The sequence below is a fragment of the Carettochelys insculpta genome, chromosome 8 (genome assembly GCF_033958435.1).
Source record: "Carettochelys insculpta isolate YL-2023 chromosome 8, ASM3395843v1, whole genome shotgun sequence".
In the NCBI taxonomy this organism is placed as follows: domain Eukaryota; kingdom Metazoa; phylum Chordata; order Testudines; family Carettochelyidae; genus Carettochelys; species Carettochelys insculpta.
In genome coordinates this window covers 14,145,965-14,164,079 of record NC_134144.1, presented here as the reverse complement: position 1 = coordinate 14,164,079, position 18,115 = coordinate 14,145,965, and the positions used below count along the sequence as shown (strand labels likewise).

Here is an 18,115-nt window from a genome sequence, read left to right as displayed (position 1 = left end):
GTGGTGTGAATGACGTGGACTGCATTAGTGCATATGCCGCCCCACTCAATACTGCTCAGCAAAAGTCTCCATCCTGCGATGCTGGGTGAGCCCAACAATTACCATGGCACACCCTCCGGGACACACATCTCAGAGAACCATCGCTACAACATGAAGTGAGTAGCTTCTCTTTATGAACTCTATATTTTAAAGTTGAAATCCTTGTTCCATGGATATCAATTGGAATTTTGCCATCGATTTCAGTGTGGTTAGCAGTTTATCCAGAGGCATAATTTGCCATACTACAAAAGATTACAGATATTTGTCAATTATAAAGAAATGTTGTCTTCTCCCCACACTGTAATTAGTACTTTGAGAAATCCTACGTTCTGATGAGTCTGATCAGCTGCAAATAATTAGGTGTTTTTTGGAAGGACCAGTGAAGGCAGGAAAAGAGTCTATGTGATTTGCTGAAGTGAGGTGATTGGGAAGTATGAGATTAAAATTCTTCTCCAAACGAAAGTAAGTGTGATGATTCAGGGGTGTGCCTGACAGTGTCGCCTTGTTTGCCCCCTTCCTCTAATGAGAGGAGACTTGCTTATACCCTCAGTGTCAATTCTCTTTTCAAAATTAACCTGGTCTGAGCCACAATATTTTGGTCACAATTTACATCCACTTTCCTACAAATATGGGGATATATAGTTAGAGCAAAGGGATTAGAATACCAAATGAATGGTGTTATTTTCTCTTTGTGCTTCAATATAAAAACTAATAGTTTTTATGGAGTTTGATGAAGGACAATATGGAGTTTGATGAAGGACAATATGTATCTATAATCACTTGGACACACAGCCTTTACCAATGAAGATGGCATAATTTCGTCCTGTTCCTTTTCTGTTTGTGCTGATGAATGTCAAGGAAAGAACCCAGCTTGACTTTCAGAGCCCAGGTTGAGTTTTGAAGGCTGGCATGTAGAAAAATATATCTTTTTACTAGCAAGTTGAGCACATTTGATATGGAGTCATTTAAACAACAATTAAGTAACCTCATGATATTTTACAGTAATTTTTTACAATGGAACAATACTTCATAATTTAGAAAAAGAAATTCACTTGTGCCAAGGGACAAAAACAGCCTGCTTTTTCCCTTTCTTTTTTTTCCAGGTATTTCTATTTTACATAACAGTAGCAGGTAGAGAGTCAGTATTACATTATGAACTTCAGTGATTAAACAGGAAAATGGTGAAATCCCTGAACTTACAGAAAATAGTGGCCTTAAAATTAAAAATATCCCAGACAGTAAAATCAAGTGGCACATGAAGCCAACAGGTGATGCTTTTGGGGAAAGACAATAAAAACAGCTCAGTTTGCAGCAAATTATTACATGTTTTAGTTCAATAACTTTATTTAAAATTGAAAGTATTGTAATAAGTAAATTATAGAAAAAATAAACATAGATAATAGGAAAATGCTTTGCTGGTAAATCTAGACTCTCCTGTTTTTATACTCTGTTATGTGAATTTATCCTGACCATCATTCCTCCTGGCCATATCTACACTAGCAAGTTCTTTTAAAATATTTTTACAAATATAAAAGGGGCCTTTTCAAAATATCCAGCAAAGTATCTACACACAAAAAGCATTCATTCGAAATTAAATTGAAAGAACAAGGCACCTCTTTCGAAAACGCTCTTCCACTCCCGTTTCAGGAAGAGCACCTTCTTTTGAAAGAAAAGGTGTGTAGACGCTTTGCAGGCCCTTTTTTTTTTTTTGAAAGAGCTATTCTCACGGTGCCTGATTTTTCAATCCGTGGCCCATTCTTTCTAAAGAGCAGAGAGGCTGCATGAATGCTGTCTTTGAAAAGAGAAAATCACTCTGTGTTTTTTTGTGTGTGGATGCACTCTTTTGAAAGAAGCTTTTTTGGAAGAGATCTTGCTGAAGGAATTGTTGGAAAGATCTCTGTAGCGTAGATGTAGCCCCTGATTTTGGCTTGATTTCTAAAACAGTGCTTGAATTATTGGGACAAAATATTAGTGTTGTGACATCTGCCCACATTCCCATTATGATTGCATTTTAAAAAAAAAGTCACCTCTTTCATTTTCAACCTTTCTCTTTTTAACTTTTTTCTCATGACTCAATCACTTATTTAGCTTTTGAAAATAGTTTATTTTTATGCATATTTACACTGAAGTCTCTACACACACTTGCATTTTATTGTAAGTGGCAATAAGGATAGGACTGGTCATGTTCACCCACAGGCAGGTGAGAACAGGTTATGCAGTTTTTCTGCAGATAGTCTTGGGGGTTAGAATTTGGACTGGGATTTGAATGCTGGCTCACCCACAAACTTCTTATGAGACCTTTGGAAAGTCACTTAATCTGTCAGTGCTAATGTTACTCTATGGCCGTGTCTACACTTGGCCATAATTTTGAAAAGGCCAAATTGGAGAACACTAATGAGGTGCTAAAATGAATATTCAGCACCTCGTTAGCATGCTGCCAGCTGCGGCACTTTGATAGTGCTGTGTTTTGATTACATGTGGCTTGTCTACATGGGGCCCTTTTCAAAAGGACCCTGCAAACACTGAAATCCCCTTATTCCTATCAGCTGAAGTGCTGCAGCAGGCAGCATGCTAACCAAGCCTATCCTTATTGCCACTTCTGACAAAATGCAAATGTATGTGGAGACTTCAGTGTAAATATGCATAAAAATAAACAAACTGATAGGAATAAGGGGATTTTGATGTTTGTGGGGTCCTTTCGAAAAGGGCCTGGTGTAGACAAGCCACATGCGATCGAAAGCTGTGGCCAGCAGCATGCTAATGAGGTGCTGAATATTCATTTCAGCACTTCATTAGTGTTCTCCAATTTGGCCATTAGCATGGCCCTTTCAAAATTTTGGCCAAGTGTAGACATGGTCTATCTGTCTTACCTGTTTAAATTGTAAGTGCTTTGGGGAAGGAATTAGGTCACAGGCTATGTTTCTGTGGTGCCTATCAAAAGGGGAACTGTATCTCCGATGGAGTTTCTACAGCAGGGATGGGCAAACATTAACAGTGAGTGGACTGCATAAATGGCCCTCCTCACCTCAGAGGGTTTTGGCAGCCTGCAGCTCCAGAGGTCCTCCCCCCATGCCTGTTGTGCAACACGGAAACAGAGACCACATTTCCCCCTCACTCCCAACACTTTCTGACCACATGAATCACCTGATTCATGCTCTGTCCCCACTCCTCCTCCCTCCCTGAGGTAGAACGCTGTAAACAGCTGATTCAGGCATTCCAGCTTTGGGACGGAGGGGGAGAAGCAAGGAACTGCAGGACTCCATGCCGCAGTGCCCAGAGGTGCATGGCAGCCAGGATCTGCCGGCCGCAGGTTGCCCACCACTGTTCTACAGTCAGTGCCTAGCACAGTAATGTCACGCCCTGTAGGATATACAGCAATATCTATAACTAATAAAATGAACTGGTGCTACTATACTGATAGACAATAGTGAAGTAATGGCCTACAGAGAGGAGTAATGTCCTCCTGTGTCTTTGTTTTTCTCTAATCTTGCAATTAAGTTATTTTGATAAATGGTTCGCTTTTGGGACAAGCTGTGCAGTTGCTGAATTCTGGGCTATGGCGATGGCGGATGGGGTTGTGATACCCACCTTTTATTACAGACACATGTGATGATCTACCAGTTTGTAATGCAAGTGTCTCCTTCGAATTTTGTGCCGGGATTTATGCAACGGTTGTTCCAGCAAAGAAAACGAGAACAGTCGGGCTCTTTGCAGTCCTTGGCGATTGCAATCACTGCATTTGACTTTCCTGGCGGAGGACCAGTTTTGAGAGTGTTTGAAGCAGGATGGGCTTTTTCCGGGGATTCTTGCGACCAGTGGGTGGAAGCTACTTACAGCTGCGTGCCCGCTCTTACCTATAAGTTACATTCTCTGGTAGTCACGCAGCCACGCCACATCCACAGACTTCTTATGTGACGCTCTTAGCTTCCCTGCCCTTGGGTTCAGAGGCAGCCTCGCCCCGCCCACGGAAACTTCAGTGCTAGTTTGGTGGGCAGCGCTGCGCGGCTGGTTTGGTGGAGCCGAAGCTGTGAGTGGGATTTCCTGCCTCTCGCAATGTCTCTTCCCGCTGCAGGGGGAGCGAGACCCGATGAACTGATCTTCTTTGTGAATGGGAAGAAGGTAAGTGATCGGGGCAGGCAGCAGGACTTCGGCGACGGGAGGAGTTGGAGTGTCCCTAGCTTTGGCCCCTTCTCAAGTGATTTGCAGCACAGCCAGTTGTTCTCTCTCCCTCCTTCTCCCTGAGGTCAGAATGGGAAGCAGGCTCAACCGCTAAAGCAGCAATTTGTACCAGGCGCCTCTCCCAGGAAGAAGTGCGATTTCCACTGAAGGGTGGAGAAGAGGAGTTAGGAGTTCCTGTGTTCTCAAGCTTCTCTTTAGCGGTCACTTCCATACCATATAGTGTTTTGAACACATTTTGGTTTGCAGTGACCTTAAGGAGAAGGGAAAACCGGAAGTGAAAGATTGGAGCTAGTTTCAGACCAGGGGCAGGAAGTTAAATAATAGTGTAAGTGGATTGTGTCTTTATTTTAAGAAGTTTGTCCCTTAAAATCCAGCACCTCATTAGCATATTCCTAAGTGTCTCATTAGCACGCCCCTTTCGAAAGGGGGGGTGCTAGTGTAGACGTAGCTGTAGTTTAGTTTTCTTTTGTCAGAGACATCACAGAATGGAAACTGTATGGAGTCAATTTTGTGCCATATTGAATGGAGAGGTGGAAGTCTTCCTGGCCTGCTTGGCTGTGTCTACACGTGCCCCAAACTTCGAAATGGCCATGCAAATGGCCATTTCGAAGTTTACTAATGAAGCGCTGACATGCATATTCAGCGCTTCATTAGCATGCGGGCGGCAGCGGCGCTTCGAAATTGACGAGCCTTGCCGCCGCGCGGCGCGTCCAGACGGGGCTCCTTTTCGAAAGGACGCCACCTTCTTCGAAGTCCCCTTATTCCCATGAGCTCACGGGAATAAGGGGACTTCGAAGTAGGTGGCGTGCTTTCGAAAAGGAGCCCCGTCTGGACGCGCCGCGCGGCGGCAAGACTCGTCAATTTCGAAGCGCCGCTGCCGCCCGCATGCTAATGAAGCGCTGAATATGCATGTCAGCGCTTCATTAGTAAACTTCGAAATGGCCATTTGCATGGCCATTTCGAAGTTTGGGGCACGTGTAGACGTAGCCCTTGGGATGGATAGCTACAAATATTGTTAATTATCATAGCGTTCATTACAGCCATCCCATTTGAGAGGATGATAGGGGATTATAATTTTTGTGATACATTTGGATACTCTTTGGGCTGAATACAATATAGATATGTGGGTAAAACTAGGAGGAAGGGGATCCCTGGCACTGGCTAGTTTGCACTCCAGTGTTCATGATCTTACGATAAAAAATAACAAAGCTCTATAATCTCACAAAAATATTGATTTCCTTTTCAAATATCTCATATGGGGGTGGGATGTAAAGAACTCTTCCTATGTTTGTATTTTTAATAACTGGTATCTATAACCTTGCAATAATACAGTACATCCATGTTCACCTGCACAATCTCTCTGCTCACTTTCACTTCCACAGGCCACTGGACTTTTCACAGCTCTGAGGGCTCTTCACAGTGGTCCTGTATGTCCTTATCCATATAAAGCATATCTGCATAGGTACATTCACATTCCTGGTACCCTTTATCTTTAGAGGGGATGAGGATGGATCTCTTTGACATTGCATTCCCCTTACTACCACATTTGTTTTTATTAAAGATAAGCCGCGCTGCCACTTCCTTTTTAGCAGTAGGACAGTCTGACAAAGAATTTCCAAAGAAAGCAAAATTCCCTCCTATGGCACTTAGAAGGTGTTAACTGTGGTCCAGGAAGAAAGACTTTTGTGCACTGGAGGATGTTTTTGTAACAGTTTGTTTCACTTACTTCTGCAGATAGTAGAGAAGAATGCTGATCCTGAACAAATGCTGTTGTCTTACATCCGCAAGAGACATATCCTTATTAATGCAGTTAGGGCGCTATCCTAGAGGCTTTATTCAGGAAAATCTCCTGCTGATGAGCAATAGAGCTTTGCCTGAGTAAGGATAGGATTGGGCCCTGTATCTGTATAAAATTAGTATATTGTTAGTATCTTTTTCAGAGCCAAACACTGTTCAATGGTTCACTATATTTGTAATGTTATGAACAATAGCAAACTCCATTAAACTGAAAATTAGCATAAAGCTGGCTCTAAAGCAAAGGGATTGTGGCTTACAGGTAAGGGCACATTGGTAAATCAGGCAATCTGGGTTCTGTGCCAAGTTCTGCTACTGACGTACTGACACCTTGGGAATGTCACTTACTGTTTTTGTGTTCATCTATTCCATACCCACCTAAGCCCCTCCCCTACCCTCCCACAAAGCTGTGCACCCCCAGCCCCCATCTAACCCCATCTTCCTCCTCCTCCTCCCCCACAACTCACACTCACGCTCATTTGCAGGAGGGAGGTAGCTCCTTGTGGGTCCTTGCCAGCTGCCTGCTTTTTATAGCAGCTGCACCAGGTCACCCATGTAAAATGGCAAGGGCCGAGAGCCAAAAGCAAAGGCCGACTTTTTCTTCAGGTGGAGGGGAATGATGGGGCAGGGGAGCTGGGTCCCTCGCACCCCCCCCCCAGAATTTCTAGACGCCTCCTCAGTTTGGGAAACCATGGTCTAGATTAAGGGTGGGGAATTTACAGCCCAGGGACCACATGTGGCTCCAGCTTTCTTGGATCTGTCTTGCAGCGAGGCTCAGGGCTTCCTCCTCCCTCCCCCCACGTTTCATCCTTGTGGCAACTCTCCAAGCCTCAGTGTCACTCCCACTCCCCTCGGGGCTGGAGTGCAAGTGCCAGTTTACCTTGCTGCCTGGGGCAGCTCCACTCCTCAATGTCCATCCTCTCCACAGAGCTGAAGCATGAGCACTGGTTTGTCTGACAGATGTGTGTTTGGAGCCAGGTCAATGAGGTTTTTTTAATTTTTGCTTCTCACTTGTGTGTGGCCCATGACCTTTTTATTTTTTGTTTTGTTTTGTTTTGTTTTTTCCTGTGGATCAGTGGTCCCCAACTGACAAAAAAAGGCTCTCCACCACTGGTCTTCATCCACAAAAGTTCCTAACTTACTTGGAGGCTCCAATTCAGAAAAGCACTTAACTACATATTTAAGTTAAATTTATGTCACTTATGAATCTTGGGCCCTAAATCTTTTCTTCATGCTACACAGTGAGTTGTTGAGTTTACCTAAAAATACAATTCATCCACTTTGAAACAGAACATGTGAACAGTAAAGAATGTCTACTATTGTTTCTGTCTCAGTGGGATATTTACATATTGGCTGGGTCTTACATGGTGCTCTGCCCAGTGCCACTGTCGGCAGAGCTATGCAAAATGAGCTTCTTGAGATTGCAAATAGTGTGCCATTTGCATATTCCCAAAGCTCATTACCATAGCCCTGCGAGAGTTTGCCATCAGCAGAAGAGGGTGCAGGCACTGCAGAGGCCATGTGGCCGTGCCTCCGCTGGCTAAACCCCACTCTGTCACCAATCCCTTATGCCTCAAGCATTTGCAATCCTGAAAAGCTCATTTTGCATAGCTCTGCCAGAAGCAGTGCTATGTGGAGTGCTCTGTAGATATAGCCATTGTGGACTGCTTCTGTTTCCAAAGGAAGTAACAGTTTCCATTGAAGTTGGTGGGAGGAGGATCTTGGTCAATTTATTTTGTAGTTTTGGTTTTATAACTGAATATTTCAAGCAATGCAAAACTGAGCTTATGATATATGTTCTATTGCACTTTTCCAGTTACAGGTTCCATATATGTTGCCTTCAAAAAGAAGATTGTGCCCAAGCTTTACAAAACCTGGAAAACTACTGAGAACAGAGCAGGAGCAAAAATAAATGATTAAATATTCATGAGCTTATTTCCTTAATGGCAGCTCTTTCACTCCGTCTCACAGGAACTAAGTATGGCTGTGGAGGAGGTGGCTGCGGAGCCTGCACTGTGATGATCTCCACTTATGAACCACTTTCCAAGAAGATAAGGTATCCTTAGCAAAAGATCTGAAAAGCTCAGCACTTAATTTTTTAAAAAATAAAAGTGATTTCAGCTTACAGCAACAGGGCAGTATTGTTTTAAAAAACAAGAATGTAGATCATGTTTTAAAAAGCTTCTCAAGCATTCTTAGTATTCGATTTAAATTAATAACTTGCAGAACAACTTAGAGGTCACAGCCTTATTTGTTCAAAGTTTATCAAAGTGGAAAGACTATGCTGTGAGTGGGCTAAAGTCCCTGTTCCCTATAGTGTCACATCTTAGTGATATGGCTAGCTGCTTCAGCAATATGTACCCACAGTGTGTAGTTACATAAAATCTCTAGGTCTCCCCAGGGGACATTAGGTCACACCTCTGTTACTGCTGTTTTCTGAGTGCTACATCAATTATGTACAAGTTGAACTTCTCAAATCCAGAACTCTCTCATCCAGAAACATTCATAATCTGACATGATTTGAGTTAGTTGGGTGTCCGCTTATCATGGGTGTGGCCAAATTTCCTATGGTCACATAAAGTTTGTTGTCAGCCATCAGTCCTGGCTCTCAGTATTCAGTGCTGTTATTTAGCTGTAATTTACCCCTAACTGTCTTCTAAGAGCCCACTAAGAAATGAAAGTGTTGTTAATGCTTGTGACAGGGTTTGGGCTCCTGGAAGGGCTCCTCCTTTTTCAGGTCAGTGGGCGGCTGTTCCGCCCCACTGCTATGAGTACCCCCAACAACTCCCAAACCACCAGTTTGGGAGGTGGTGGCGGCGGGGGGCTGGGGGGGGAAGGTTCCCACCTTGCCCAGGTAGGTGAGAGGCAACAGTTCAGGGTCCCAGCCTTACCTCAGAGGGGCCCTGGGGAAATTAACTCAAGTCCAGGCAGGAGCAGGTCCACAGTCTTAGAAGGCCCCTGGCCTAGCTCAGGGTTTAAGGTTTAAATGACTGAAAGGACAGAATATTTATACTCTTGGAGCATAGAATATTAAACTTGAAGGTTGTGCAGAGGCAACTGCATGATTAGGCACGCGATTCCTACAATGTACACAAGAGTTACAGCTTGTATAATCTGTATGTTGTAGAAGTTTATCACTCTAGTTTTACTCAGTAAGATGATGAGAGTGTATAGCTAGAGAGATACAGTAAAAGCTCTTTCTTAATTTACCACAATACCATTTTGCTATATTTACTGTTCTTGATTCTCCTTTAAAATGTAAAGACACTATTCTGCCAATTCCTGTCTGTTACCCATCTGCTCGTTGCATGGCATTTCAGTCACCACTGTGGAAGGCATAGGATGCACAAAAACCCGGATACATCCAGTTCAGGTGAGAGCATACAGTAAAAAGATTTTTGCTTTTTTTCTTCCATGTGCCTAGGATTAATTGGCAGTGGTGGTACAGCACTGTTATGAGATTTAGTATTGCTTCAACTGCTTAGAGATAGCTGAGGGTTCTGGATTTTTAAACTGATTCTGAGGTATAATTCAAAATGTGTGGTGGAAGACAGAGAAATGCCATCTTTATGTACAGTTAGCTAGCAGATGTCATGCATACTGCAAAAAACTGCAGGAATCTCCAGTGTATTATAAGAATAACCAACTTGCTAAAACAAAACAGTCCTCAATCATTAACTAAGAAATATGTAATCTTCTGCCAGTTCTGGCACCTTCTTGAATCCAGAAAAAAACCGCCCATGGTCTTCCAAAATGGCCAAAGGGGTTAACTTTAAAGTTCTAACAAGTCTATACAAAATATTTTGGATTATTTGTCCATCTGTACTAAAAAAAAGGAATGTGCAGTCTTGCTGCTTGTTAAACAATGCATATACCGTGTTGTGGAGGCACAGCAAGGAGGATCCATAAACCATGAAATTCAATGAGATAGCAAAAAAAATCTGATATTTGTTAGAAGTTATTAAAGGTCAGACTAACTTTTACTTAAACTTTTAAAATAAAAGTATAAAATGGTTGATTAAGACAAATTAGAGATGCCCCTTCATATTGACTACCTAATATTAACAGAGAAATCAGATGGGTGAGGGAAAATCTTTTATTGGACCAAGTTCAATGAGTGAGACGCAGTGTGGCCTGAAAACTTTTCTCTCTCACCCATAGAAGGTGGTCCAATAAAAGGTATCACCTCCTCAACCTTGCCTTTCTAATATCCTGGGACTTACACAGGTACAGCACAGCATGTAATATTAACATATGGAGGAAAAAGCACAGGAACTCAGGAATTGCCAGTCTGGATCAGACTCACGGTCTGTCTGCTCTGTCTACAGTAGTGGTCAGCAACAGATACCACAAAAGAAGGCATAAGAACCATGAAGTAGGCAGTTATGAGGTAATCTGTTCCCATTGTCCACCAGTCAGGTATACTTGGACCCACACATGAAATAGGTTTCATGTTAAAGTTTCTTCATGAAATATCTTGCATTTAAGTTTGTAACATTTGTCACGTTTTTCAGTGTGTTAATTAGGTCATATCTTGTAGTCCTTTAAATCATGTTTGTAATTTCTGCAATCAGCAACTTATTTAAGCGACTTAAAAAGGGAATTTGTTGATGCAATATTTTGAAAGCAAGACTTCTTGTTCTGTTCTGACCCAGGAAAGATTGGCCAAGTGCCACGGCTCTCAATGTGGCTTCTGCACCCCTGGAATGGTGATGTCCATGTATGCTTTGCTGAGAAACCACCCTGAACCCTCTATGGAACAGATAACTGCAGCTCTGTCTGGTTAGTTTTTGTCTCTCCCACCCCCAAAATGCCATTTTAAATGTCTTGAACTAACAAGATAAATGATTTCTTAATAAATAAGATTTTTAGTGATGGTTTCCTTTCAGAAAAGGAGAAAGGGGGGAGAAGAAAGCAACAGTGAATTGATGGCTACCTGAAATCTGAGGCACCCATAAACTAAACAAAACAAAAAAGTAGTCAAGTAGCACTTTAAAGACTAACAAAATTATTTATTAGGTGAGTTTTTGTGGGACAGACCCACTTCTTTAGACCATAGCCATACCAGAACAGACTCAATATTTAAAGCATAGCGAACCCAAAACAGTAATCAAAGTTGACAAATCAGAAAAATATTATCAAGGTGAGCAAGTCAGAGAGCAGAGGGGTGGGAGTGGGGGAATCAAGAATTAGATTAAGCCAAATATGCCAAAGAGCCCTATAATAAACTAAACAGAACCTCTGTGATGTCATGGTGATAGAATTCCCTCCGTCAGGTGAAATCTTGGGCAAACATTTTCAGAAGTGTCTAGTGAATTTTGGCTAGTGACTAGGATTCCTCCTGACGGTTGAAACAACAGACTGGACCTATACATAGAGTGCTTCCACCAACATGCACAGACAGAAATTGTGGAAAAGTGGCATCGCTTGTCCCATAACTTCAGCCATGCGGAATGCAATGCCATCCACAGCCTCAGAAACAACTCTGACATTATAATCAAAGAGGCTGGCAAAGGAGGTGCTGTTGTAATCATGAATAGGTCAGACGATCAAAAGGGGGCTGGCAGGCAACTCTCCAACACCACATTCTACAGGGTACAGGCCTCTGTTTCCACTGAAGCCTACCTAAAGAAAATACACCATCTGCTCAATACAGTCCCGACAAAAGTACAGGAACAAATCTACATAGACACATCCTTAGAGCACCAACCAGGGTTATTATCTTCTACCCAAGACCCATAAACCTGGAAATCCTGGACACCCCATTGTCTCAGGCACTGGCACGCTCACTGCAGGATTGTTTGGATAAGTGGACTTTCTACGAAGTCCCTATGCTACCAGCACTCCTAGCTATCTTCGAGACACCACTGACTTCCTGAAGAAACTACAATACATTGGTAATCCTCCTGAAAACACCATCCTAGCCACCATGGATGCAGAGGCTGTCTACACCAATATCCCACACGAAGCTGGACTACAAGCTGCCAGGAACAGTATCCTTGATGATGCTATGACACAAGTGATGGCAGAGCTTTGTGACTTGGGGACAATTTATACCTTCAAATTAGTGGCACTACTATGGGCATCTACATGGCCCCACACTATGCCAACATTTTATGGCTCACCTGGAACAGCACTTCCACATTTCTTGTCCCTTAGTGCCCATCCTCTACTTGCACTACAGTTATGACATCTTCACCATCTAGATCCATGGGAAGGAGGCTGTGGAAGAATTCCACTGTGATTCCAACAGTTTCCTCTCACCATCAATCTCAGCCTGGATTAGTCCATACAAGAAATCCGCTTCCCGGACAGTACAGTGCACATAAGTGATGGTCACATAAACACCGCCCTATACCAGAAACCTACCAACTGCTATGCTTACCTACATGCCCTCAGCTTCCATCCAGGGCACACCACATGATCCATTGTCTACAGCCAAGCAGTTAGGTACAACTGCATTTGCTCCAATTCCTCAGACAGAGACAAACACCAACCAGACTTTTACCAAGCATTCTTAAAACTACAATACCCACCTGAGGAAGTGAGGAAACAGATTGAGAAAGCCAGACACATAACCAGAAGCCATCTGCTACAAGACAGGCCCAACAAGGAAAATAACAGAACACCACTGACCATCACTTATAGCCCCCAGCTAAAACCTCTCCAGTGCATCATCAATGATCTACATCCCATCCTGGACAACGATCCTTCACTCTCACAGACCTTGAGAGACAGGCCAGTCCTCGCTTACAGACAGCCTGCCAACCTGAAGCAAATTCTTACAAGTAACTATATACCACACCACAGTAACTCCAACTCAGGAACCAATCCCTGCAACAAACCTTGGCACCTAATCTGCCCACACAGCTACACCAGTGATACTATCACATGACCCAACCACATCAGCCACACCATCAGGGGCTCATTCACCTGCACATCTACTAATTTAATATTTGCCAGGGTGTGCCAGTAATGCCTGTCTGATGTATGCATTGGCCAAACTGGACAGTCGCTACGTAAAAGAATAAATGGACACAAATCAGATATCAGGAATGGTAACGCACAAAAACCTGTAGGAGAACACTTCAAGCTCCATGGAGACTCAGTAGCAGATTTAAAAGTAGCCATCCTGCAACAAAAAAACTTCAAAAACAAACTCCAGAGAGAAACTGCAGAGCTACAATTCATTTGCAAATTTGAGGCCATCAATTTAGAATTGAACAAAGAGTGGGAATGGCTGACCAACTGCAAAAGCAGTTTCTTCTCTCTTGGTGTTCATACCTCCATATCAGCTTCTGGAAGTGGGCCACATCCTCCCTGACAGAACTGCGCTTGTTAACTCTGGCCTTCCTCTTGATTGGTACTTTCTTCTTTTTCTTGTGCCGGAATATTTATATCTGCCTCTAGAATTTCCACTCCATGCATCTGATGAAGTTGGTGTTTGCACACAAAAGCTTATGCTTTAATAAATCTGTTAGTCTGTAAGGTGGCACAGGACTTCTTGTTGTTACAGTGTTTTAATGTTTCAGTTAGGGTGTCCAACTTGGCACACCTTACAGGGAGTTGATTTTCAGAGGGTAGGTATTAGGTGCTTTATGAAAATGAGGCCTCTTTAAGATGTCTCATATTGGATATCCAAAAATTGAGTTTTTGAAAATCTTGCTCTCATATTTCATTTGAGTACAGAGGTCAGAACATTATAGACCTCAGAACAGTGTCAAAGCTTTTGTGACAGTAATAAAACTAGAAAATAACACAGAGACTGGCTATGTCTTCCAACAAAAAGGTGTGCTTTTGGAGTGGGATGGTTAATTTGGGTTCACTATCCCAGTGTAAAATCAGAGGTGAGGCAAGGTCAGCTTAGTTTTAGCGTGAAATAAATTTGGTGGAGTCAACCACGGGCAGGAGGAGGTATAGCTAGACATAGTCAGCACTACCTCATGGCAAACACTGCAAGTGCCTTGTTTACATTTGAGTTTTTAAAGTGAGAGGACTATCCATGGGTGGTGGGTAACATAGGCAAGGGAAAGCATTGCCTTCCCAAAACTACCTATGCTCTCTGGCCACCCGCGATGGCAGGGGATGCAGTGCAGCAGCCTGACTCTTCAGCTACCTGGGTCTGCAGCATGACTACCTGGCTTTCCGTCTGACAGGTGCTCTGGCAAGCCAGGAAGGGTGGGACCATGCCACCTGATGGTAAAGGGGACAATAATTAGATGCCATATAAAGAACTAATAGGTCACCTATTATTTTCTGATATCAGGTAACTTGTGCCGCTGCACTGGATATAGGCCAATCTTAGATGGCTGTAAAACCTTCTGTAAGGTAAGAAGTTGCAATGGAGGGGATCAAAGAATTCAGTTGCTTTGAATATTTGCTCTAAAATATTTTTATGGGGTAGTGAAGCGTGTATTAGTGCATATTACAGAGTCTAACAACCTAAGGCCATTATGAATTTAAATACACATCCAGTCTTCCTTCTGTCAAGGGTAGTGGTCTGTCCTTTCCAGTAATGAAAGATTGCTCATCTGCAGGACCTGAACCAAACCTCAGTGGAGTCGATGGAAGTGTTTCCGGTAATTCCAGTGAGCTTTGGCTCAGGCCACTAGCCAATATAAACCTGTTGTTCTGTAACTTTAAGCTCAGGCATGCAAATTGCAGAGAGGCAGACCATTATAAAAATCTGGTTTAAAATATTAACTATTCACGAGAGCCCCAAATATTCCTCACAAAGGTAATGTCAGTGCAGTCAGTAGGAAAACTTGTGTGATTGAGGCAAGGAGATTTTGGTCATTGCTAGATATGACATTACGTGCATAAAATAAAGTTGCAATAAGATTTGAACTAAAAGAGGGGTGGCATTGTAACCAACCAGGCTCGGGTTCCCCAGAAACGAGGCTGCACCCAGAAGGCAAGTGCTATATTTGGTTTATTGAAAGCGTGTGACACCCACAACAGGAGCCCCGGAGACGCCGCAGTCACCAGTGGGGGAAAACCTGACACATTGGAGCTTCGCTCGGGGAGAGGCTCTGTAACAGGCCTCCTAACACTAGCTGATAAAGCTGAACTCATTAACATAAGATTGCCTGAAATTGCCACTGCATTCCTTATCACTATTTCTTGTGGCCTACTGCAGGGTAGCCTTGAAGTCTTGGCAAGGAAGCCTTGTTTACAGCTGTTGCCATGGCAGGGCAGTTGTTTTGCAGCTTTTCACCTTGCACAGACTGGTCTGTTTGGAATTCTTCTGAGGATTCACAGAGGGGTCGAACTGCACTCTCGATGGTTACAAAGTCTTCTCGCACCCTACAGGTGTCAATGAGTGTTAATTACATAAAGTTTGCTCCAGTTTCCAACAAATTGTATACACTCCCAAAAGAAACAGAGAAACCTTATTTCATGGATAACCTTTTTTTAAAGGTTTTTGGAAAGAAAAAGACAATGCCTTAAAACATGAATACTTTCTGTTAGTCTATAAGGTTCCACAGGACCCTTCGTTGCTGTTAGAGATCCAGACTAACATGGCTACCACTCCGATACTTGATACCAATTTATTGAGCCTCATCCGAAGTCCACTATAAATCAGTTGAGAGACTCCCATGGCCTTCAGTTAACTTGGGGTCAGACTCACTATGAGTCAAGTCATATGTTCTATTAATGCTATATTACTATTTTAGGAATCGGTTTGCTGTCAAAGTAAAGAAAATGGGAACTGTTGCTTGGATCAAGAAGACAAATTGAAAGGAGAGGAGGTGAGTTTAATTGTTTTTCCTCCCTCTTTGAATGTAAAACTTGCAGTAGGTGAAGAGCATTGCGCTGCTTATTCCTTGTAATTACAATACATGCGAAGTGCCATGCCATGCCATTCCGCATCCTGTAGCCATCTGACTATAGCCCACCATCTCTGTAAGCATTGCTCTGACTTCAAAGTCAGAAGGGATCTTCATGATCACCTGCTCTACCCTCCTGCATGTTGCAAGCCACAGAAACATTGATGCTGCTATTCTGTAAAATTGAAAAGTTTCTTTTAATGATGTACATGCCATGCTGGGTGATTAAGAAGTTTTTCCGTTTTCACAGAAATTGCATGTATTGTTCATGTTGGGGCATTTAGCTATGTACCCAAAAAGGCTAAGTTGGGTGTGTGAAAGGGGAAATTTTCACCCTCTTCCACTGAAGCCTCATGTACAAATGCAGAGGACAGTTTGGATCTGCATGTTTAAACAATCTTTTGTGTGCCAGAATATTAATACTCTTATGCTCTGCTCCTGCAGTGACCACTGAATTAGCAGTTCCTGTGCCCAACAGAAGTCATATGAAATCAGGGAGGTTTTATTTGGATTCAAGGATTTGTCTACATAGCGCTCATGGCAGGATTGTGTTCACAGAAAGTTTGCCTCAAAAACTTAATCAGAATCAACATTTTATGTGAAAATTCCTTTCCATACAAATGGTTTATCTTATGTAGCTTTTTCTTTTAAAAAATCTGACTTGTGAGTGTGTGTTAGAGGAGTGGAGGAAGTATGGAGTTATCTCTCCTCTCTCTGGTTGAACAGAGAGAAGTGTGCATTTCAGATTTCTGGTTTATACCCAGGCCCATTGACAGTGCGGGGGAGAAAGTAGAGGACAGTTGCCCCAGGGCCTTGTATTTCAGCAGTGGCAACCAGACCTTTGGGCCCTTTTGAAATTCTGTGGCAGTGCCCCTGCTCCACTCCACGCAAGTGGGGCGGGGGCACAGTCCAGGAGGTGCCAAGGGCTGATTTGTTTAGGCCCTGTCCCTTCTACCCTTGGCCCCAGTCCTTCCAGGGGCCTGGAACTGGGACCCCCTCCCACTTTGTCCTAGACCTGCAGTGACTGTCGGTCCTGGTGTCTGTACCCTTTTACCTTCACACCTCCAGAGGGGCCAAGGAAGGTGACTAAATTTTAGGAGACCCATTTTCTCCATTTCTTTCATTGCAGCAGCCCCCCCTTAATGCATGATAGCTCACTTAACATCTAATGCAAAGGCTATTAGAGTAATTAGAAAAACTCCTAATGACTTCAGTGGGATTCAGATCCAGACCTTGTGATTCTTTCCTTTTTATAAAGAATGAGTTAAATAAAACGTTTGACTATTTGTTTAAGATTTCCAGCAAGCTGTTCTCTGCAGATGCATTTCAGCCCTTAGACCCCACCCAGGAATTTATATTTCCACCAGAATTAATGGTAAGTAGAATTGCTTTTTGGTCTGTGCATATGCTGCAACATTTGTAATGCTCACATGGATTTAGGTATTTATCTTAATGCTATCCAGAAGTGGAGTGGTTTCATCAGGAGAAATATCACATTTTTAGACAGATCTGCAAAGATATCTGGTTTTTTTTTAATTCTGTGTTCGTAGTGACATATGAAAACTACATTATAAGAACGCTAACATGCAAAGTCAAGTACACAAAATGTAGGGAATTAAGATTGCCTGTGCAAATCATGGAGCTGCTGGAGTTTCTTAAAAAACAGTTGTAATATTTTTTAACCTAGGCAAAAGAACACATTTTCATCATCTTGCTCAGAGAACAGGCTGAACTTCTTTTGCTGAACCGTTAAAAAAAAATCAGTCTTTGCCAAATATCCCACATGGAAAATTTCATCTCAAACCATTAAAGTTTAACAAAGTTAATAAACAACTGAGAACAGTCTTATAATGATAGTGTTAGGCAGTCTGTCCTACAGGTGGCACTATCTATGTCTGTCAACCTTATCTAGAGGTACAAGCTGTGAAAAGGGGTGTGCCTATATGGCAGCTGGAAGGATGCTTCCTAGTGCAGATAGGTTAACTTGGACTCATTCTACTTGAGTTAGCACAGTAAAAATAGTAGTTTGATGGTGGTGGCTTAGGCTAGCGCTGGGTGTACCCATGTGGCTAGGCAAGACCATATTTATATGATTAGCCCAAGCCACCAGCCATGCTATTCTGCTGTTTTTTCATGTGCTGGATTGAGTAGACATGTCTTTCTACCCTGTTTGGAAGCACTTTTCCTGCCATTATGTAAACGTATCCATAAACTCCCCTGTAACGTTTGGAATAACTGATTGCAGATTTTATCATTAAAATAGACTGAAGTTC

At 42.7% G+C, this 18,115-nt stretch overlaps 1 protein-coding gene across 6 annotated transcripts in view; it reads left to right on the top strand.

Moving 5' to 3' along the window:
- The first annotated feature begins 4,033 nt into the window (after positions 1 to 4,033).
- The window catches only part of LOC142017160 (aldehyde oxidase 1-like), a 72,635-nt gene continuing 58,553 nt past the window's right edge, over positions 4,034 to 18,115 (top strand). For 5 of the 6 annotated variants that reach the window (XR_012646465.1, XM_075001844.1, XM_075001843.1 and 2 more), the window contains exons 1-8: positions 4,042 to 4,158; positions 5,953 to 6,010; positions 7,972 to 8,068; positions 9,277 to 9,385; positions 10,668 to 10,794; positions 14,279 to 14,340; positions 15,690 to 15,764; positions 17,137 to 17,217. Coding sequence is in view for 5 of the 6 variants with exons in the window: in XM_075001844.1 (XP_074857945.1) it covers positions 4,093 to 4,158; positions 5,953 to 6,010; positions 7,972 to 8,068; positions 9,277 to 9,385; positions 10,668 to 10,794; positions 14,279 to 14,340; positions 15,690 to 15,764; positions 17,137 to 17,217 (675 nt within the window). In the remaining variant the exon portion in view is untranslated. Of the gene's footprint in view, positions 4,159 to 5,952; positions 6,011 to 7,971; positions 8,069 to 9,276; positions 9,386 to 10,667; positions 10,795 to 14,278; positions 14,341 to 15,689; positions 15,765 to 17,136; positions 17,218 to 18,115 lie in introns of all 6 variants that reach the window. The other variant, XM_075001845.1, reaches the window with a different exon arrangement.